Source organism: Hoplias malabaricus, chromosome Y (genome assembly GCF_029633855.1).
Source record: "Hoplias malabaricus isolate fHopMal1 chromosome Y, fHopMal1.hap1, whole genome shotgun sequence".
Lineage (NCBI taxonomy): Eukaryota > Metazoa > Chordata > Actinopteri > Characiformes > Erythrinidae > Hoplias > Hoplias malabaricus.
In genome coordinates this window covers 76,137,609-76,161,132 of record NC_089820.1, presented here as the reverse complement: position 1 = coordinate 76,161,132, position 23,524 = coordinate 76,137,609, and the positions used below count along the sequence as shown (strand labels likewise).

Genomic DNA, 23,524 nt, shown 5'->3' with positions numbered 1-23,524 from the left:
TTCAATATTTATTGCTAATAATTTGACAGAGAAAATGCTCAATTTGCTTAAAATGCAAATATGATCAGAGATAAACTGTGACCTCTCCAGGACATTAATTACCATTTACATATGAAATACTATAAACAAATCTGGCCTAAAAAAAAAAAAAGTTTACAGTACAGTATCTTTTACAGTTCTAAAAGTTTAACTAGAATAAGTGGCAGGTTTCTGGGTTTCAGCCTATGCACTTCACACAGCTTTGGAGAAGCCATACAGCAATAGAGCCAGAATAACAACAACTCAGCACATGCAAAATATTTAAAGGATTATCAACAGCAATGCCTGGCTTTAAACTCAAACAGACCAAGCATTTGCCGTTTTGCAATTCTGGATGTGCTGTTATAAGGTAAAGGCCTCCGGTTCTTCAATCTGAGCATCAAAATAAAACCATTTAACATTGTTTTTATGAATCAGTACAAAATCCTGCCAAATCTCCACATATAAAAGGGGTTTCTTACGGCTGTGTGGCAATTTTCAATATGTTTTAGAAACAGAAACTCTGACGCTGGCTGGTCTCTTTTACATAAACTAAGACTTAACGATATTCAAAATGTTTGTAAGTGATTTGTGTGGCCATAGGCACAAATATATGCCACTTCTGGAATTAGAAAAGGTTTCAGTAAGCAGTCTCGACATACAGCGTTTGCCCTTAATTCCTTAAACAGAAAAAATTCAACGTTAAATGAAGAAAATCCCTCCAATGACAGAGACTTGTCCCAGTGTCCAGTGTCCTCCTCGAAGTAGCTGTAATGTTTGGATTAATGTTCAGTAAGGCTTGAGAGAGGCTCTACAGACAAAGGAACTTTCTGAAATGAAAACACTTCCCAAGCGCAGTGTAGTCTGTTTGGATTTGAAGATGTGCACTTGCTTGTTTTTTGTGTTGCACGTTTGTGTGTTTCTTGTCCTCTCCATGCGGCTGATGGTGAAATTCAGCTTAAACTCATGCACAGCAGTGGCATGCAACGGCGTCCTCTAGTGGCCAAAAGCGGCGTAGGTTCCATAAGACTGGAGGCAGTGAGCAGCCGGGAAAACTCTGCTATACATCAGTGCACACACAGACAGGCTTCTTCTGAGAAAAATACTAGTAGTGCATCAAATGTCCAAACCAAAGAAAACAACAGCAAACCAGCAGCTTATAAACAAAATAACCAAAGCATGATTTTCAACTCAAAGATCATTTCACAGTATAGGACTAGTGTAGTTATAGTTTTACATTCAAAACACTCACATTGGGGAGAGAAAAAAATACTTCTTACCAAAAGGAGAAATGTGTTTATTGAGCCTCATCTGACTGTATCCGGAAAGAAAATAATAATGTGAATAATGTTGATGTTTTTAGCTCGTAGTAGCTGCTCAAAGCACGTATAAAAACTTCTGAAACTTTTCCTCAAGCCTCTATAAAACATGTCCATTTCAAAAAGCAGAGGCTACTATCCACTCAAGTTAAGATTCACAACTCCATTCCTCTGATTCTTGGCTGAAAAGGTGAGGATTTCAGTTGAAATAGAAACTAAATGAAAATGTGGAAGCACACAACAAAATCCTCTTGGCATCCGACCCATTCAAACTTTAAAACATTCCAAACTAAATCTTCATACAAAAGCCCAAGCGTCCTTTGGCTTATGTCTACATCAGTGACTGAAACTACACTGGAAAATCCTTTGAGGGGAGGGGGGGAGGGGAAAAAACCCCCACAAACGTTGCCTTACTTAAGGGCAGTTCCCCCCAGTCTCTCTCTAACTCTAGCTTATGGAAATGGCTAAAACAAATAACAAAATATCACATCGCTTTAAAGGAGGGGCCTCTGGAGAAAGTGAAAGAGAGACAGAGTGCTTCCTTGGTCCTCTGCTGTCAATCAGCTTTGTCTAGTGTTTCCGAGGAGTGTGGGGCAACGTATTTAAGCCGGAAGCCACCTGAAACACAGACATACACATACACACAGGAAAACATTCACAAATACAAAACACGAACACACACACACACACACACAGGGAGGGGTAATCAGTGTAACAGAGTGCCTTCAAGAGCACAAATCTGCTGAAGTCTGTTCTGAAATTTCTGGAGGAATGTAAAAGCACATCAGTATAAAAAGGTACTAATTAAACTGCATCAAATCAATTTTAATGAAATTCAATTGAGTTTGCATTGTGTCAAACTCCTGAAACTACTCCTGCGAGGACGGGAAGGATGGTTTAATTAGTTGATTGTTAATAACAGGCAGATTGATAGGCAAAATGACATTATGTGGCTAGACCTGTGTAGCTCCAAAACACTCAAGAACTAAAGTCCTGCCATCACCTCCTGACCCTGCTGTTACCTGACTGCCCGGCGTCCATGGACGGCTGCTTGCAGTCGTGTGCGTAGTGGCCGCTCATGCCGCAGTTATAGCAGGACACAGTCACACCTTTCTTGAGCCCTGGCCCCCCAGAGACCACGCCCACCGGGGGAAAGAGGGGTGGGTAGAGGCGGCTGAACGCTCCGATCTGCTGCAAGCCATAACCCGGCTGAGCAGCCAGCAGGTGGTCCGAGTGGGCATGGACAATGGCAGAGCCAGCAAAGGCAGGGGTCTGCGAGGCATGAGCGTAGAAGGGCATTGGGGGAGTGCCGTTGTTCTGGTGGGCTTGGCTAGGGAAGCCGGCAGTGCTGCACAGCGACGGAGCTAAGTGGAAAAACGCAGGCGGAGGTCCGAACACCTGGCGGGCCGCAGGAGGGTGCAGGAAGAAGTTGGTCGAATGAGTGGTCGACTGGTGGGATCCAGTTCCTCCACAGCTGCCACGGCAACCACAGGCATTGCAGCCCGTTGGTGGCACCTGCTGCTGGACACCGGTTTGTGTCTGCAAGTGTGAGTGTGTCTGAGGAGGCAGGGCTGAACCTGCACAGGTACTGTTAAAACACAAAGACAAAATTAAACAGAAAAACTATTGATACCTCATAGAGAATATAAGGGCTACTGCAGAAATAAACATTGAACAGTAGGGCTATAATGAGTGATTACAGGGCATGCCCAAGTGTATAACTTTTTATACTGATGATACATATGTAGATGAAGTGATCGGGCTCCCCTTAAAATGGAGATTTTTCCAGTGGGCCATAAAACAAGGAAGAAACAGATTTTGAATGATGGTGCCACTGTGATCAGGGATACTAGTTAGAGTACACAATTATTCATAGAAAGCAGTAGATTATTTTCAAATTCATAATAAGCATAATTTTGTATATTTACACATACGTGCTGTTACTGTAAGATGAGGGGGCGTCGCTCTGAACTGTACTGTGCGTTAGAGGGGCTGGTGGAAGTGGTCCGGACAAAGCCATGTGACCGGTGGCTTTGGTCTTCCCCGCAGGTGAAGCGATGGCAGGTGGAGCTTGAGGCTGAGCTGGCTCAGGGCAGGCAGGCTGCAGGGGACTCTGTGAGGGGGAAAGCACACTGAAGGCCCCCATGGGGAGCTGCTGCAACTGCGGGCCCGCAGGAGTCTCGGCAGGGTCTCGAAAGGGAGGAATGGTGATGGTCAGTTTGTTCTTTCCGGGTTTGCCAGCCTCTCTGTGGGCAGGGCTGTACTGAAGGGCATAGGGAAGGCAGGAGCTCAGTGCCAGCTCCACCACAGCTGAGGGACCTGGGACATCCGAACATGGGCGCTCTGACTCTGACACTAGAGGGTTCACCATGGCAACCGCTTTTCTCCCAACACCCATGGGATATCGAGGTTTATCAGTCAGATCCTGGGCGGAGTTATCTGACTGGCTCTCAGTGTCTACAAGGACAGGGAATAAATACATAGACAGATTATAAATAATGTTGAATATTTTTTGCATGCTGCTCTGCTGTTAAACGCTTAGATAAAATATTCCACCAACTAAAACTCTGTAAGCTGCATGGTTAAATCATCATTGCAACATGTCTTGGCTAGGGAATATCGGTTTTTCTTTAGTTTAGCCTTGGAAATATGAAACTAATGAGTCTGGATAAGTCTGTAATGTGAAACCATGTTCACATTACAAACCTCATTATTCATTTCAGATTTTTGCTCAGACTGGATTTGGCCATCTTGAGGGTTCATATTCATAAATGTAAATGACTTGTATCTGTCTGTAATGCGAACGAACCTGACCCTGAAAAGGCACATGCACACATTGTGGCGCCGTCCCAAATGGTTAAATTTACTTCTCAGTTTTCAAATATGTACAAGCTTCACAGCTCTGTTCGTGACAGAAAGCATTTACATTAACAAGAAAAAGTATCGAGGACGTGAAAAATGAACCTTGGGCCTCCAAACTTCGCTGCTGGTGAATGGGGCTGGATGGCACAGAGTTGGAGCTTTCTGAAGATGTTTCTGCATATGTGTCTCTGCCTGTAGATAGAGGGAAGCACAACAATAAACAAAGAGGTACACAGCACATAAACAAACAGCTGTGCAACCAATTATACTCCCCTTTCAGAAATTCCTCAAAAAACATACACAGTTCCTCATTGAGAGACAGCTGCATAATTATATTAACCTACAGATAAACCAATTCATCCATACACACACACACACTCACCCTTACACACAGCCTTCATCGTCTGTACTGCAGGTGCTCTTTGCATTCCATTCGCTACAGAGCTTTTCACAGCTGTGCCTCTCCTGCCACTTGCTCTGCAAAACACACAGACACAAACACACTTAGTTCTTAAAAGCCATGCAGTGGTTATTTGAGACCAAATATCTTCCATTAAATTAAAAATTCCCAGTGCACTTTTTCCTTTTCCAACTTCTGACTTTTTGCCACTTCTTGTGAACATTTCTGTATTCTGAAACGACAGGTCCCTAGGTAATGTTTTGCTCTATAGCCCACTTCATCTTTCAGAGGAGCAAATCCTTCATAACAGCTTTAAGCAGCTTAAGTTCCAGATTTAAACTGAGATGGGCTCTTTGCTCTGTCTGCAGAGTAGTAGTACAGAGTGTGGGTCGGTTACGACAAAAATAACACTGTTAAATGTGACAATCTCTACTCAAAGGCCACCTGGGAATATTCACAAACATGGCAGGTTACCAAACACACAGTCTTGCTGTGTGAAAATGGGTACCAGTCTGAAATTAACAGTTAGGTTACATTTTCACACAGCTGTAACACAGTTCCAGTACAAGGACTAGTGAAATAATAATAAAATAAACAAGCAACGTTAATGTTATATTAATTTGAATAGAATCTGTCTGAACTGCCCAGCATTCAATTATGTCTCAGTGAGTGGTGGATGTTAACCTAGAATCTTAAGGGAAGTGGGGTTAAAAAGGCAGATAGTGCTGCTCATTAAAAGCCCCACAACATTAAGAGTAGAGTAGTGGAATATCAACCAATATCTCTGGGATGAGCTGGCATCTGTGATCCAAATCTAAGCGCACAACACTGCTGCCTGACCTCACTAAAGCTTTGGTGGCTGTTCATTCAATTCCCTGAGTACAGGGATTCAGTGCTGGTATAGTCAGAGATAAGTGGGATCAGCACATCCCTGGTGATTTGTAATGAAAATACACCATTCATTTTGCTTCAAAACCTGTCCCTTATTTCTCTAGAGAGCAGAATATCAATTCCACTATCGCATTTGAAGTGCTGTAGTGAGAGAGCTCTCTGCAGCTATGTAGCCCAGTTCATACACAAACTCCAATATGTTTCTCCCTCAGGAGGCAGAAAGTGGGACTGAGAGGGAAGATGCTGTTCTGTCGAGACAGCTGTGCTTCATTTCACTCATCTCTCAATAAGCAAAGCAATTACTTTGAAACAGAAGAGAAGTAGAATTTAAAAAAGACAAAACATTAAAACATTCAACTGGATCAAGGAGAAATAGAAGCAACAAGCATTGAAGTGGTGGAGATAAGGTTAGGAGTGTATGAATGTGCACCTTTTGCCTGCTGTTCTGCCTTTGTTCTTCAGTGTATTTCTCTCTTCTGAACAGCTCTGAGTAGACACACAAGCTGCTGGGTTCTCACACTCCTGCAATGTAAACAGAAGTAATGCAGAGAAAACAATGCACCTAAAACACAAATCTGTGACAGATTTTAGGCATCAGTTTTAATAGGCTCAACAACCCTGTAAGAAACCATCAAAGATAAATTCACAGAGACAAAAATTCACACCCAGATTCACTTTTTCATCCCTGGCAGGTATATTACTGCAGTAGTTTATTAGACAGCTGAGGCTTATTCAGAGTGCTGCTGCCAGGATACTGACTGAAAGAGAGGATTAAACACATTAACACTGGCCTTGTGTACAGCTGAAAAGGCTAGGTGCCTTACCTGCAATGGCTCCGCCCCACAGTGCTGAGAGTTCCGCCTTCTCCCCTTCATTTCCCCATTCATTTCACATTGGACACTCATCCTGCCACACTCCCACAGACCAACATCTGGCTGCTGACTACACAGAGAGAGTGAAAAAAAGAGGTGTGTGGGGGATGGTTCTCATATCTGATATAATTACAGTTCTGTGCAGAATGGCTGTGTTTGTGAACTCACCCATGTCCTGTGTTTCGGAAATTATGTGTAAGGTTCCTTGAGCAGGAACGACCGTAGACATCAGCATCTGGACATAAGTGAGAGCTTAATTACACAAACACAGCACATAGCAGTTTAGAACAGTGTATAACGGTATGCATGCATTTTGTTTTTATACATTTCAAAGCAGACAAACTGGTTTAAATGTAATAGGTTTTTATATTAAAAATAGCATGTTTCATCAAAATTATTTCTTCTTGGTTCTTGACAGTAAGGCTAGATCTAGAAAATCAAATTTACCTATACATTATCCATTTTAAATACACCCTCTGCAATGTGATTACAAATCTATGATCATTTTGTCATCATTTCCAAGGTTTATGATCCGTACCACACCTGAGTGTAGCATGAAATGATGCAGATCATTGAGTCAAACATAATGTCTATCTTTCGTTTGCTTCCTCTCACCCTGTGTGTGTGTGTGTGTGTGTGTCTCACCCTCCTCCAGGCTGGAGGTCTCAGAGTAGTCCTCTGAGAAGCGGGGAGCTGGCTGCCGCATTCTGGCTCCAAGTGTGCTGCTGCCTGTACAGAGAAAAACAGGTATTACACCTCCCAAAGGACGCACATGCACACACAAACCCATTGTACCACACACAGTAGGTGCACATACTGCACAGAATCAGCACCAAAGACAACAGGCACACCAATAAACCCCTGCCAGGCTTTGAAAATACTATTCAAATATAACATTAAAATGCATTTTTATGGTTTGAGCAAAACATTATTTTAAACTGTAATAGCAGAGGGATGCCACTGTTATGCAAAACCTTGTCTAGTTCAAGGCTTGATCTCTTTACACAAGTGTCTTGCTCCTTAGATAAAAAGGACACCTGTTCGTCATTAATTGGTTCCAATAGGATCCCAATTCAATGTATTTAAGAGGTTTATTAGAGCAACTATCAAATGCCATTCTGGATTTCCCATCTGTTGAAATGACATTTCATATAAATTTAAATATAATTACCACAGAACTATTGCTCAAACATTTGCCGCCCATCCTACTAGCACCTATGTAATAAACAGGATTATGTATACCAGGATTTAATGATGTTTATACACATACAGTATAGTTATACAGATTATATAAAATGCTAATTATGTATCAATAATATTGAGGAAAAAAAAAACTATTTATTCACAACTGGAATTATATACATTATAACAATGTGTTTGGTGAAACTGGACTGTTTTTCAATGTTTACAAATGCTGTCCGGAATCTAAGAAATATGTATAAAGTTGGCTGGCTGCTTCATTTTTTTTTCCCTTTAAAGAAAAACTGCTGAAAATACACAAAAACCTAAAGAAATAGTCAGTTTCTTTTCTGGAAATGTGGTTTTTGTATAATTAATGCGTACACTACAGGGTAAGATTCCCTTTGGTAAATATAAAAGAAGAAAACAGATGAAAACAAAACAAGCTGTATCAGGTTTGCAAGAGGGTTTCTTTAAACAGAGCAGAAGCACTCAAGCAGAAAGGCTCATCAACTTTTAATGTAAACTTAAATAGCATCTGATGTCATGATACAGCTACATGATTTACGCAAAATTATATTACATTTCATAAATACTACCCAAAACAAACTTCCACTCAAAAAAACAACTTTAGTTTCACTCACAATGTAACATTGAGAGAAAAATATTTTTTTTTTATTTATTGATTTTATTTTCTTTTTATATATATTTATTTAGTTATTTTTCCTCCTCTACATTTCAAGTGAAGATGTCAAAACTAGCAAAATGTGAAATACTGAATGAAACATCTGGGCCTAATTGATATTATTTCAAAATGTAATGTGTGTTTTCATCTGATACATTTTCTTAAAAATTTGTCTATACAATACTGAAGCTAGGTTTAAGTGGAATAAATTTATGTTTCTTTTCTTTCCCAAAGTCAGAAATGTGAATCTGTCTGTATTACTCTATTTTCAAAGCTGGACACACTGTAATTCTCAGAGGAAAAGTACAGGCTCTGGTTGAATGTGTTGGCAGGCTCAGGCTGAGGTTTTATGGTGTAATGATGTGCTTGTTACTGTGCTGAAGTGAATACGAAGGGGGGCTTACAGTGGCTGCAGTGCAGAGAAGACACATCAGGAAGGAAAAAGCCAGAAACCTGGCACATCTGCAGGAACTCCTGCTGCACAGACAGAAACATCTCCCTGCAAAAACACAAACAAGGAACAATATTTTTGTTAAATATTAATCTAGTTGGTTGTTGTCCCAGTTTCTGTATTTAATAAATGTTGGCATTGGCATCAGTATCTTCAGGATCATGTGGCACTGGCACAAATCAGTGCATTATTACCCATTAATGTCTATATATCATTATTAAGACACTCTAAGACAGAGACCATTACAATTCCCACAAAAATATTTGTTATTAAAACTTTTGTGAAAATTAAGCACTGTAATGTATTTGAATTATGATGCACTAAAGAATCCAATAGCGAGACCCGTATTCTCAGTCTATATAACAAAAAGCCGTATGAGGTAATACTGTATCTGCCTGCACTCAGTGTGTGTGAGCTGCTCAGAGGATCCGGAAGGCTTCTCTTCAGTGTTTGTTTTTCTGGCCAGACCAAGTGAAAGCGGTCACATTTCAATCGCGCCACAGGAAGAAGAATCCCCCTCGGTACTGACATCAGGCCTGCTGACCTAAATATTGCAGCTTGCCTTTCAGCTCTGACGGCCTTTCTTTTTCACGTGAGAATAACCGACCCTAAAATGATTCCAAACCATTCACACACAATTTGACAACCACCCACTGCTCCCAGACTGTAATGTTAAGAATCAGAATACAAACATTAAGCTACTGATATATTAAAAACATTTTGAAATCATGTATTCTACCCAATATCTTGTGAAAAAGCAGCCAGTCTATAACCACTGTAGATTATACAGTTGTTTGTTAGGGATTTTCCCTCTATTTTCCACTCTGCGTGTGAAAGAGCTCTAGAGAACCTTCTTAAGCTGCATTAGGATAATCTCCACAGCATAAATATATGCCGGAAGCATCAGTGTTAGAGGACGACATTTGACGATGTCAGAACACTGTTTCTAAAACGCTGGGTAAGCTGTCACCAAGCCCGTAACCCATATGATTTTTTTTAAAATAATACTTGCAGTTCTGAAAAGAGAGTGTGAAGAAGAAAAGATAAGTGAAGATAACACTCACCTGAGCGTTCTCTCCAAGTCCCTGTGTTCACCTTCTACTTGATTCAGTAAACCGACAATGCCCTGCTCCAAGCCAGTGGTGCATTTTTCTTTACTCAGCTGCCGTCAGATTGAGAGAGTTAAATTAGTCTGAGAACAACTCAAAGAGTTAAAGTGATTATTTGGCCAAAAATAAAATTTCCTTCATCCTTCATCATAGTTCAAATATAGTCAATGAGTCAGGGTTTTCTTGCATTTACTTGCTTTTTTATTTCCATATCAGAGTTTGAAAGCCTATTGAAACTTAAAGATTATGGTCACTCACATGGTACTAACTGCAATCCTGATTTGTCACACATTTGCTCCCAATATTTATCTACATTTGCCTTTCAGCTCCAATGCAAAATCGAAGAAGCAATTTTTTTTTTTTTTTTTTGTGGTGGTAGGAGCAAATTTTAATTATGATTTTAACTATGGTTTTAAAGCTTGGATTCATTTGACCTTTATCTACAATAGTAGATCTGTTACAGCCATTTAAAATTGCACCTACTGCACAGTGAATGTTTTTAAAATGATGTAACCCTAAGAACATGAAGACCATGACTTTCTCACAAAGACGAAAAAGGAAACTGCTTCTAAAATTAGGACCTTATTGGTTACATTAAAAAGACAACAGATTTATAACTTTAACTCCAAACCAACAAGGGCAATGCTGGTGCAAAATTACCTTCAATAAAAAGTCCTGCAATTCACGGTGACTTTTGGTCACTGCAGTAGTTGAGGAGTCAGACCATTTCACCTAGAAGGAAAGAGACAAGATGACACTTACAGGCTGTTGTTACTATAAACCCTGACATGTTTGAAGAGTACAGTATTCCTCATATGATATTCAACAGAACTTCCCTTTTTACAGTCAGGTCAGCTTGCATAACCCATGACTCCCTGCCATTTACTGCTTGATAAAGCCGTAGTTTGCTTTTCTGAATGCACTAAAAGCATTTCTACCACTACCTCATATCTTAAGTTAAAAATAGCCAATAAAGGCTGTGACATAATATTAGCCCATTTCCTAAAACAATCTAGTCTGGTCAGACTGGAACCCCCAACTCCAGATCCCTGAAGCTGTGTGACAGCAAGACTATACAACAATATATTTACATGCAATTATGCTGTGTATAATGACAATGAAAACAATTCAAAAGCATGATTTTGGACAAAAAGAAGAAGCCGTGTTACAGAATACTAAATAATAACAATATTAAAGTTATATACACTGGTCTAAACCCTGTACTCTCAACAGGGCTGAGTTCTTTCAAGCAATGACCTACAATACGCTACATTTAGAACAAAGGAAACAGCTAATAGGCATGCTGTTCCAGAGACTGGAGGCTCTATCACTAAAAACAGATACAAACTAGATTAGATCTAAGCTAGATTCTGTGAGAGGAAAAGAGTGCCCTTTGGTCGCTAAATATTACACCCTGTCTGAGTTTAAATAAGCAAAGCAGCACTGCAGTTCACTGCAAACAAATTAATAAAAGCAGGGTATGAGTTCACTACAAAACCCCAGCTCATTCTATCGAAGAATGGTGAGTCATCTCAGAAGCGTCCAGAATGTTCCAGACCACATGCTAGAGATTGGACGATGAGGCAAATAACCATTTATGTCTGGAAACATTAACCGCTGACCGTCTGATCTGCAAACAGTAATGAAATTTTGCTGCACTCTGGATCTGTTTGTGGTTTTGTAGTGGGGTCAGGCTGCAGAGTGGGGAACTGTGCCATTTCTGGATAAACCCAATCTATTCATACACTCCTGATCATGAACTAAAACAAACAGGAGGCATTGGGGAGAGGGGGGGGCGGTATTGTGAAATTTACTAGCAGATTGCAGTGTGGAGAGATTTGATAAGAGGAGGACTGTAATTACAGCAATTCATCATTCCCCAGACACCAACGAGAGGGTGTCAAAATGTTTATCTGCGACTCTAAATCGGCCTCTTTAAACAGCGAGGCGGCCCATAGCGCAAAGTAAACATCTCGCTCTTAATAAGGCCCAGCAGGCTGTTTTGTCTGGATCCCCACTTGCCAGCAGACTGTTTGTAAGGCCTCCACTAGCTCTGAGTGAATACTGATGTCTTAATAGCAGGCTTACATGTAGCACAGTGGCCTACACATAGGATGGCAAAGCTGTGTCTGAAATCAACTATTTCCATGGTGTGGCCAAATTTATTGAGTGTTCCTTTTGGGAAATTAGAGGCTGTAGTGTACTGGCATGATGTAAAAGCTGTAATTAGGCATTTTAATTCTAATTCCCTGTTTAGCACTACTGGTACAATAAAAAAAAAAAAAAAACACTGACAATTTTACCAAGTGCAAAATCCAGCACATTACAATAAAATGTCCCAAACGTCTCAGGCAGTAGAGACACAGAGTCTGTGCCACTTCTGGCAGCACTGGCCAAATGTGGTGTGATTCAGACATGGGCCAAATGTGGACTTGTCCCAGATTTGGTCCACAACACGCCTGACATGATGGGTCTCTAGATGAGTTGGGCCAACCAGACTCACCCTGAATAAACACCATCATTCAAGGTGGACCAAAAGAGATGCTGTTTCTGTTAAACCATTTGTATTACTAAATGATTTCAAAATGACAAATATGTCTAACTGATCAACCCTTCTCTTACCAGCGTAAAAGCAGCAACAGCGAAATAAACATTTAAATGAGTGTGAAAGTTATAAAATGCTGTAATTTTTGGCACAGTTAGTATTGGGATTACTCTGTCTTGACAAACTCTGTGATTTAGATAACTTATTACATGACAGTGTGTTTAAAATAAATAAATAAATAAAAACTTTGCCCCTGAATTAAAACGCAGAGCAAGTGTGGTTAGGATGGGAGAGGTTGCAGAATTAGAACCCAACTGGCAGTGATGTATGGGCATCTGCTTGAAATGCAGCTGGGATGTTGGACAAGAAATGTGAGAAAGCCAAAAGTAAGTGAAGACCACTTCTTAAACCAAAAAGTGAGCTATGCTGCCCCCCCCCCCACCACACTTCTTATGTAAATATAAATCAAAGAAATTGGATCAAATATATATTTCCTCCAGATAAATGCAGTCAAACAACATGAGGCTTAATAAAAAGAAGCTATTTGAGACTGTTACTGGGATTATATAATAGCAGGCTGTGTGACTGGAATATATTCTGACTAATGCACTCCAATCACACCTATCTGCAAGTGTGTTCTGTTATTTATCAAGAAATGTAGCCAATAAAATGGCATTTTATCAATGAATAAGAGCAAACTTAAAATATTTTAGCAACAGTTGGTTAACAAATATCTATCAGTACCTTGAGGTTCATTGTTGAACTCATGTAAGACACAATTCAGCATGTTGGTGTAGCAGGAGTATGCAATGAAGGGGAAGGGAAAAATTATTTTATATATAATATGCGGGGTCAAATTTTTTTAACTGTCCAATTGCCTTGGCAAGGCAGCTGAATGGCCAAGTTGGGGAAAAATCATGTTAAACACTAATTTGCATCAACAATGGTGTGGATTAGTACTGGCATTCTGACAATGACCATCAATATCAACACAGAAGTTAAATATCAGCAGACGCAGTGCAATGGACCGTGGAGACAGGCTGAACCATATTCATGAGGGAAAAACCTAATCTAGAATGACCTAATTTGAAAGATGATGGTGTATCACAGACTGGTTTTACTAGCATTAAGGCAAAACCGTTCCTGCTCAGTGAGCGAGTGTGCAGCCTATTCTGAACTAAGGAAGATTGATGTTCTGGCAAGACCACACTCCCACAAGCAGATGGTACTTCCCAGCAAGCACTCCCTTTTACAGGCTGCTTGAAATGTGTGAGTTCAGGCAGGAATAGTTACCTTCTTCACACTTAAAAGAACAGTTCAGCAAAAATCTAGTCAGATGTACGCCTACTCCAAATTATTATTTAGAAAAATAATGATTGATACACCTCTCAACCAGCTACAACCTTCTCCAAAAGTTTCTCATTTATACAAAAAGGGGATTTAAAAAAAACACTTGTAGTAAAGACACCGGAAAACCTGTATTATGGAAGTACAAATGTGGGTGTTTCCAGTAATGTGGCCAGTATATCAAACTGAGCCTACTGAAGACTACTAAAATTTGTTAATTTAAAGCTCCCAGGAACCTAAATCTGTGTTTTTTTTTATTAATTAGGTTAATCTGGCTACTCAGGACCCATTTCTTATGAATATATTCCCAAAGTCTAATAAACATCTGCCTACATTTTTCACCTCTCTATGTAGAATGGGTGGGCCAATCAAAAGGCTAACACGTCTCCGCCCTCTTTTCGTCTCTGAGCAACCTCACACTTGAGCCCAGTCATTCCAAGCTTCACGCAGAGTAAACCCAGAGCTTTGTAAAAACCAGAGTCTTTGCGTGTGCCATTAGGCTGTATATCTATTAATAGCCTGGCAACTCGAATACACATATCAAAACCTCAGTAAACCCTAAAGAACTGTGAAATTACAACCTCAATTCTAAGTAAAAAGCACACAGCTACTCTTTCTCAAGACTGTGAGTGTTGCTATGGTAACGTAAACAACATTTTGTTCGCTGATGATGAAGGGCTGTCAGACGTATATTAATTAGAATATTTCAAATCATGCCAACACTGTCCTCAGAGAGGTCAACAGATAGCCATTTTGATCGGTTATTTCTGCTGAGCGTTTTCTATTGAAGCTTTGCACATAGGCACACCTGCCAAAACACTCATATCAACAGACAAGGTGCAAAAAACAGCGTGAAATCAATTTACTTCTGACAGAATAAATCACATTTTGCTCATAGCATGGGCTGAACTGATTCCCTGCCATTGTACGTAGCTAACAAATTAACCATTAATGACACAGAGTGGCATTCAAGAACACTTCCACTGTAAACAGTGTCAGAGCTACTCCTCATCACTGCTCACTGGTGTTGGGTAAAGCCAGAGGAGGTGGGAGAAAGGCTAGTCACATCCTCACAAGTGTCCTCAATATGTCTCATACACGCCTCCAGCCTCTGAGGAACCATTGCCACAAGGATACACTCCTCCCTCTGAGGAAGAAGAAAAGCCAGTGAGAGATAAATCCTTTTGATGAAAGCTGTGGGCTGGATATATAAGGGCACAACTAATCAAATCCTAACTCTGATATAAAGCTCGTAGCTTCTATTTGCAGGACTTCTAAGAAGCTGAAAACAGCCTTAATCCATCATCAGGAAAAAGAGTTAATGGCCACTAGGGAGAAAAAAAAATTAATGTTTGGCTGCTGATTGTGTTGAAACAAAGCCTGCCTTAAAGAAATGTGTGTCACTTTAGAATGACCTTTCCCAAGGCCTAATAAAGATTCTGAAAAGCTGGAACCTGTGCCACATAATGTCAGATTATTTTTAATTAAAATATATCCTTAACTATTTTTGCTCTGTGAAATTTGAGTGTGTTTGGAGGGGAAAACGAAAAAAAAAAATAAAAAAGGATGATTATACTTGTCAGCTTTGATTTGATTTTGACTCGAGTAAAATGAACCATGGTGCGACTCTCCTCTTAGTGCAGTGCTTTTCTAAACAAACTCTGGTGCTGTTTGTTTCAAGTATGAGCAAAATATGAACCAAAGTATTCTAGACAAACCAAACACAGAATATGAAGTCACAAGATGTTAAATGCACAGTGAGTGGAGAATGTGCTGAAAACAGCAGTGGACCTTCTTTGGTTTGTGCACAGGAATTTGTGCCGTTTTTACTCTTTATCCATTTTACATTTTTCTAGGGTTATAGAACACCAGCAGCAACTCCAATAAGTGAATTAAACCCAGTGTGGTTCATTGTTCAGTCTACTGGCAAAACCTGCGTCTTTTTTTTTTTTTTAATTTTGAATGTAAATGCCAAGAAAACCAGGATTAAAATGTAACAATGTATCATTTTCCTGTTTGGTCCAGACCAAGTGAACCGAACTGCCAGTATAAACACACCCTATGATCCTATAAACAATTTTTGGCACACTTTTACTGTTGAGTGTAACCAATTACAAAACTACATATATTTACTATTACCTTCAAGTGGATCTGTGAGGTACCATGATTAAACACAAACGTCTCAGTGAATTATTATTCACACAACTTTAATCAGGCATAAATGCCTTTAAAATTGAACACAGGTATATAGCAAGTAACACCCATTATCAAATTAAAACCACCAAGGACCACCTATAAGTCCACCACTAAGCGTTTTAATGAAAGAGCCAAGTCAAGCCATGCTGTGAAAATAACTAGATAAGTGAGCTTTAAATGCAGATTGATCTTTTCATCTCGCTGGCAAGCAACAATGTTATTCACCAATTTTCTATGGCTTACCTGCTACTGCAATCAAGCTAGGGTGGCAATACGTTGGCATTTGTAAACTGAGTTGGCAGTATTCTTCCATTTTATTGTGGACATGCACTGCTTCATATCCTTAAGATGATATTCACTCACAAAGTATTTTAATGCAAAACACAAATTAATTTAACTCTTAACCATTGTGTAATTTAAACATGAAAATTTTGATTTTAAATTAATCACTTTTTCTTTTTTACGCAAAAGTAGTAAATTTTCAGATGTCATCAGGCACACCACCAGTGGTACACATACGTAAGTTTAGTTCATAATCGCCCACTGAACTGAGCTGAACAGAAACCTCATTGTTTATGAATTATGTGTCTTAGTCCCTCAGGACCCACTGTGACAAAACTGAGTGACAAAAACATTCAAATACTGTTTAGAAAAACAAACCTACAAGTTGCAGTCCCCCCTGTAGATTGTAGCAGAGAAAACAGCCTCTCTAAGAATATCTGGGAATCCTTTCCCTTTTAGCAGGAAATGAGCGAGTGTGTGTGTGTGTACATACGGTGGAACAAGGGGGAGGGGGTCTTCCTGGCTAAACTTACTCACTTTCCCCTTAGACCCATAACAGTCACCCTCAACAATGACAGGAGCCATTAGAGGGCCAAGAGTAAAGCCAAAACACAAAACACTGTTCCTTTCCATTCACTCTCTTCCTACATATGGAGAAGTGGGGGAAATTGGAGAAAGAGCAGTAGGAAGAGAGAGTGTGTGTGCGAGAGAGAAAGAAAGAGAGACAGAAAGAGAGAGAGAAAAAGAGTGAGACTGTGTGTGTCAGCAGTCTGGCGCTGGGCCATCTTCTCTCTCTCACTCTCCCTCTCTCTCAGCCAAGCTACAGGCTGTCCACTCTGTCAACAACCGGATGTTTACAGCCCAGGCTGTGCGTCCGTCTTCACCCGGCTGCACAGAGATGCAAAAGCTATTGCATGTTAGTTATTTTCTATTGACCTTAAATTATTGGTTAGTCTACAGTAATGAGAGAAGGATTCAAACACCATTCGTCTGATATCTGTAGGGCTAAAACTGAGTAAAAATGTAAAAGTTTGAAACATTCATGGTTCGCACAGAATACCCTAGAAAACCTAAAAACTAACAAGAACAAGCCAGTGAGCAACATATCAGTGCAGCCTATTCTATCGTATTGAAAGTAACTTCCAGCTCTAGGACAGAGCTTGACAATATTGGTTTGTTTTATATAATAATTCATATACTACCAGCAGACCTAAACAATAACCTGATGTAGGCTGAATCTCTGTAAGCCATGTGGAGGTGGTATCTTAGGTTCTGACGTTCTAGTTCAGTCCAGAGACTGTTTAGGCTACAGTTTTGTTTGAGTTCAAAATTTGATGCATTTTATCACATGGGGCCCAGACTCAGGCAGATAATGACCCCAGATTAAAATCTGAGACATGATAAGAGTGGGTACAGCATGTTACGGTATGTTTTGTTTTTTTTTTATATTAGAAAACATGTCATTTCAGAATTGCACACATTCATTACAATCATCCACCAGTCCTTGTGTTGTTTTGTTGTTTTAGCACAATTGTTGCAAGAAGCCTATGCCCTCCTTCAGCCACAGAGGATGAAAGCTAGCAGACAGAAGTGGACTTACCTCAAAACTGTACTGTCTGCCGTCCCCTCCCATAGAGATCTCCTTCAGTATGATCTTCTCAATGTGCACAACTGAAACATCAAAAACAGGATCATCAGCATTCTGCTAGCGTGAGTCCTACAGATGTTTGTTCAGTTGAAAGAATGGTCATAACTAAAAATCGACAACATTGATGACAAGTATTATTGTTAATGTTACAAATTCTGTTCTCTTACTTTATTCTTACTTAAAAGAACACTGACCAAATGCATAAAAGATTAGTATTAGCCCTGATTAGTTGACTTTAAGTGCAGTGTGTTAAATACAGAGTAAAATTTACTTAATTCATAGTTTTCAATGGCTGCTTTTAAATGAGGCATTACTAGTGCATTATGCCTGGGTGTCATGGAATACATTGTGAAAATGTCTGTTTATATGTCTAAGTATTAAGATATTTTGCCTTATTACCAGGTCAAAACATTTTGTGTGTTATTAAAATGCTTGCATGCATATTGCACCACATTGTGAAATCTGCAAGAGCAGTGAACAATTCATATCTAGCCCTGCGTCTAAGGGATGAAAATGCATCTGACTTGCTTTGGTAGAGGAAGTAACATGGTGAAGGATGCAGGTGTGACAATATACAGTACCTTGCCTCTGGGACATGTTGTTGAAATGCTGGACTGGACTAGTGCATGATGCCCACATTCTGCTCCCCTCAGTGTGTGAACAGAGGTAGTCCGAACACGAAAACTGGTTCTGCTATAGTAATGAGAAGAAGACAATTCTGCACTGAGTATAGAATTACTACACACAGACCATGTACACTGCTTTTCTCTCACTATGAAATTCCAACCATGTCTACAGGTTGCATGCTAAGGTGGAACAGTGTGAGTAAGTAGGATATTTAAGACCTGTGTGAACGCTCAGGACTTTTAAAACGGTTTGCATTTGAAGACATTGTGACAGAAGCTTCGGCGGAGCATCCAGACTCCACAGAGAAATGGCAAAGCAACCCTAAGTATAAGGTTCTTGTAGAACAGTGGGTCCAGACAATCCTATAAAAAAAGATGGGACCTATTCTAATATACAATAAATGTTACCTATAAAAGGGAACATTTAGAAACAGAAAAAAACAAACATGCACATTTTCAAAAATGGTAAGCACCAATACAGACACCCATTAACTGTCGAGGATGATTCTGTTTTCAGGAAACAACACAACAATCACTGGATGGGTGGTTTAGTGTGTGTGTACTAGGATATACAGGCTGACATCCGAAGGCATTTCCTCTCTATGACCTCAGTAGGTTATCCACTGTGTCATAGCAAATTGGGCCTGACAGCCACACCAGCAAAAGGTCAGAGTGAAAATCATGACATCAGTGGGGTTAGTCTGAACTCAAGCCATGAATCAGAGAAGCAGCCCACATGTAAAGTAAGTGACAAGTCCGAAAGCCTTACAGGAACATTGGTACTGTGAAAGGTGTCTACAGGCAGGAATCGAACATCAAATTTAAATGTTTATCCACCAATTTTCCTTAAAGATTATAAGGAATTCTATCCTGTTTTAAGGGAATGGTTCATGCAAAAATATTATACAACTGTCCACCACTTTCCTCAAATCAGTCAGAACATTTTTGTTGTTCCAAAATATTCTAACTACAAGGCTAGCATAGAGTGATTTAGGAACCAATATGACAATAAGACAAGTATGTGGTACAATAACGATAGCCTGGATGTTTGAAAGGAGAGGAGGAAACATTTAATGAGGATGACCATTAAGTCACCAAATATGTCTTGGGTTACTGACTACGATTGAGGCGAGTGTAAATTTGAAATTTGCTGCACTACTCCTTTCAGCATTTGCTTCTGTGTAGCTGAGAATAAGTCCCATCTTCTTTGTTGTACTGGTTGGTTGGATCAGGTCTCATATTTAAGATGTGGCACCCTGATTATTCAGACAGATTTAGTACTGTCGCTTTGAGTCGTGACCTCTTTTTTTCATAGAGTCCAGTGATGTTCGGTGACAGCCGTCTCAATCGCAATTAATCTGCATGACCAGGTTTTCCCTCTGTCATATCACTCACAAATTCAAAAGCTCTCAGATGAGTTACTCTAATGGTGTGCTGAAAATAACATTACATTAGCCCTGTGAATTTCAATCATTACATACACAAATGGCTTCTGGCTAACAGGCAGAACGCCACAGCCATAATAATGGCAGAAATACAGAGCACTCCTAGAGAGACCGAGTCATTTCAGAGGCTGCAGTGAATCTAACAGTTGGGGAAGCCCCGTTGGGCAGGCGGCCTGGCCTATACCAGAGCTGCACACGGCTCCACGACCAAGGCCACACAATACAGAGCCCACAATACAGCCATTCAGCCGAGACGCCTGATGGCTCTGATCAAAAGCATGCAAGGAGAATAGCAGCAGACACAGCCGGCACATCACAGCCTAAATGCTTGCCTAGGGTTGATAAGCAAACCATCACCAAGAGGATGATGGTACACTAATGCATCAAAGTTTGCCTTTCTTTTTTGCGTTTATTTTTGTTTCTAGAATGAAAGCTTTTCAGCAAAATTTCAAAAGACAAGCCAACAGAGAACAGAGGTAATCAGGAGAGTGTAAGTCTTCTCTTCAATTGAACAACAGAAAAGCCACAAAAAATTTCACAGATTCCCTTGTGACTTCATAACTACTCTAAAAATTCAGCATGAGCAAAACATGCCACAGGCAGCATGTTCAGTAATTCCACAAATTCGGGGCATGTTAGTCACAACATAGAAAAAAAAATGATTAGTGTATAATGGAGAGTCCATGGAGTTTAATCTCATGGCTGATCCTGAGTCATCTGCTTTAGCGAGAGAGTAAACAAAACTATTCTTGGCCTTATTAGGGGTCATAAATAAATAAATCATTAGCTAAAAGAAGAGAAGAAATGAAGAGGCCAATGAAAATTTACCTGAATAAAAACTGTATTGAAACCAATTTTTTTTTTCCCCACACCTGCCTATGTTACTAGTGTGGTGAATAAAGTAGCACTACTGAAACTCATTTAAATTATAATTATTTTCAATAAATTAAGTTGTTTGCCGATTTTTTGGGGGATTGTGAATGTGTGGCTGTGCTTGGTTGCATCCAAAATGCCAAATTCATCTGGAAGCATTCTAAAAAATTTAATTATAGTATATTCAATTTTCCCACCCCATAATTCATACATATTTGTAATGTTTAATACGGAAAATCATGTCTAAATACATATTATCAGTTATGCTTGAATAACTGTCTTCAACACATGGATACCGCCAAAGGCCTCCAAACTGCTGACCTGGGGCTCACTCTTCATAAACCCGTGGGATTTCCCCAGGTATTTCCTATTCAACTAATCTAGCCATTAGGAGGCCTCGTGTCGGCTGTGGACCCGCCCACTCGAGAGGGCGTGCTGCTGTTACTGGCTGACCCATGAATGACGGCGCGCTGACCAGCTGTCAGTCACGTGAAACCTCTTTGGGTCAGTCATCTGATAAACGATAGCACGGTTCATTATGAAGGACCTGAAAGAGGGAATGGGTGATTCACATTTAAGCGAGAGGTTATTGGTATTTGGATATTTGTGTCTGTTTAACCCTCAAAATTAAAATAAGCCTGAAAGTGCTTAAACACCATGTTAATTAATCTCCTTTCTGTAGCTGGCAAAGCTTACACATTCTTCAAAAAAGCCAATGCAAAGTCTGGGAGTAAGCGATTAAGCTGACGGATGTGTCACTCGTTGGGTTTATCAACACTCTGCTGGCGATGAGCCGTTCGCGAAGGAATCGACTCTTTAAGCCGAGTCGAACTGAAGAGCGGATTTACAATAGGATTATTCAGATAATGACGACTAACGATTTAGTACATCATTAGAATGTTGCCTGATTTCGAAAATGTAAGGAGATATACACTAATGTCGGTAACTATTACATTTCATTACTCCTCAGAAGTGAGCCGTCTGGGTTCTGAAAGATCGACTCTACTTTGGGACCTGGGCCAATGGATCTGACTCACAAAAACCAATGTGTGCTCTATACTAGATGCTATGTCAGGCTTTCCCAACACTAGTCACACACTTGTGCTTTATGTCAACTAGTTCACCTGCTTCAGTTCATTGTGTTAACCATTTAATAAACTCCTTATGTCAGGGCCTCATCAGAGTAGCTATCATATTTAATAATTATTTAAAAAAAGTATTGTTTGACTACTAACAATGGTGGAACCAATTTTGGTGCTACATAGGGCCCAGCCCTGGCGACTACGCACACACACCTGTTCCAGTTCATTAACTAATGAACAAGCTCCTTGTAATGTGGTGTCGGTGAGAGAAGAACGAACCACGCAACAACTGAGCCCTAAATTGGCCAGGACAAGTGAAGAAATAACTGTTTAACCAAGAAAATACCCATTTCTTTAAGTGTGTCTTGGTTGCTAACTATTCGGAGCCATTTCATGCAGTACAGTGTATTAGTGAGAGGCTACCGGTGTCTGAGTTTTTGGGGCACCGTGTCTCGTCTTCCATTCCTCCATTAACGCCTCCACACTCTCCAGCTGAGCTCGGACCACCTCTCGCTGGTGGAAAGTAAACGCTGGGTGTAATGAGGCCATGGTGAAGAGTAAAGCCAGCTGCTCCAGAGTCACCGGCTCAGTTGCCTCCTCCTCCCCCTCTTCCTCCTCCAGCCCCGAGAAAGGCATCCTATAGCCCGCTAAATGCCCCAAACGCAACACGTCCATATGGCTCAGCGTCCTGTACAGTATCCCCGCACACTCCCGGTTCTTGGAGCCCAGCAGGGACATGCAGACCAGCAGCCGGGACAACACCACAGGGTCGGCCGCGTCTGTCAACAGCGCAAGCTCCGTGGGGCTGTTCGCCCTCGCTTCGAAGTCCCGCAGGACGTGGAAGTCTTTCCGGGCCAGGTCTTCAAGACAGGAGCCCAGGAACCGCAGTTCGAGCGGCTGGCACATATGGAGGAGTCCGCACATGAGCTCCACTCGCTTGGCCGGGCTCAAGCGCAACCCAAACCACTCGAAAACCGCTTCTTTGTCGAGCTGCAGCGGGCGGTTCCGACTGGCGTTGGTAGAGCTAAAGGCGCAGGGAAGCGGACAACCCGAGCCACGGTCCCCACCTTCGCGTCTCTCCCCTTCGGCCGCGTCCTCTCCCTCCGCCGCCACTCTCGCCGGCAGCCTCATCTTCAGCATTATCCACTCCGTACGACGAGCATCAGTGATACAAAGAAGCCTCTTTCACGCCTTTCTGTAGACATCCGAGACGGAACCAGTGCACTATTCGTACGGAATTGGCGATAAAATCCACATTTCTCTCTCGCCAGTATAAAGGCGGTGTGGTTGTGGTCAGTTTGCCAGATTTACTCGCTCCGCCGTGCCTCCAGAAAATCCCGTCAATCATGTAAGACTCCTCCTACTTCCCGCGTCTAATCTGCGGGGTCTTACATTTCCACTTTTTTAGAAACCAAACTGCAACTATCCCACGCATATTCGACGAAAAAATACTAAATAAATACTCCCCAACTACCGGCCATTATTTTAAAAACCGTTACAAGTAACGGCTCTCCTTACAGAATTCAAATATTCACATTCCTTGCTCATGACGCTGTGTTTTCTACTGCCACCTGTCAGTACTTTTTCCCCATAAGATAGCTACTTTTCGCTTTCTATATTTAATTTACCTGCGTAAATTCACTGTAAATATTACACGGTCAAATATAGCAGTCGTTTTTGAATTTGATGTTTTA

General features: G+C 40.7%; 1 protein-coding gene across 2 annotated transcripts; it reads right to left on the bottom strand.

Moving 5' to 3' along the window:
* On the bottom strand, nt 1–23,177 carry LOC136679136 (zinc finger CCHC domain-containing protein 2-like). Of its 2 annotated transcripts, XR_010796526.1 has the most exons (16): nt 22,254–23,177; nt 18,386–18,497; nt 17,757–17,827; nt 10,447–10,518; nt 9,742–9,839; nt 8,631–8,725; nt 7,008–7,091; nt 6,531–6,597; nt 6,315–6,432; nt 5,921–6,012; nt 4,582–4,676; nt 4,302–4,391; nt 3,272–3,794; nt 2,360–2,925; nt 1,299–1,955; nt 1–1,075 (listed from the first exon to the last, which is right to left on the bottom strand). XR_010796526.1 is itself a non-coding variant. In XM_066657444.1 (15 exons), the coding sequence occupies exons 1-15, from the start codon at nt 22,968–22,970 to the stop codon at nt 1,894–1,896; spliced, it is 2,862 nt and encodes a 953-aa protein (XP_066513541.1). In that variant the 5' UTR covers nt 22,971–23,177; the 3' UTR covers nt 1–1,893. The 2 variants fall into 2 exon arrangements, 1 of the variants encoding a protein (XP_066513541.1); XM_066657444.1 differs by having other exon boundaries at nt 1–1,955.
* Between the last annotated feature and the right edge of the window lie 347 nt (nt 23,178–23,524).

Excerpts from the sequence above, each read along its gene's own strand:
- LOC136679136 (XM_066657444.1), bottom strand. The coding sequence starts at position 22,970 with ATGCTGAAGATGAGGCTGCCGGCGAGAGTGGCGGCGGAGGGAGAGGAC. Across the intron at positions 10,519-17,756 it reads GCAGACAGTACAGTTTTGAG|GTGAAATGGTCTGACTCCTC; the intron begins GTAAGTCCACTT and ends CTTTCCTTCTAG. Across the intron at positions 6,433-6,530 it reads TTCCGAAACACAGGACATGG|TCAGCAGCCAGATGTTGGTC; the intron begins GTGAGTTCACAA and ends CTCTCTGTGTAG.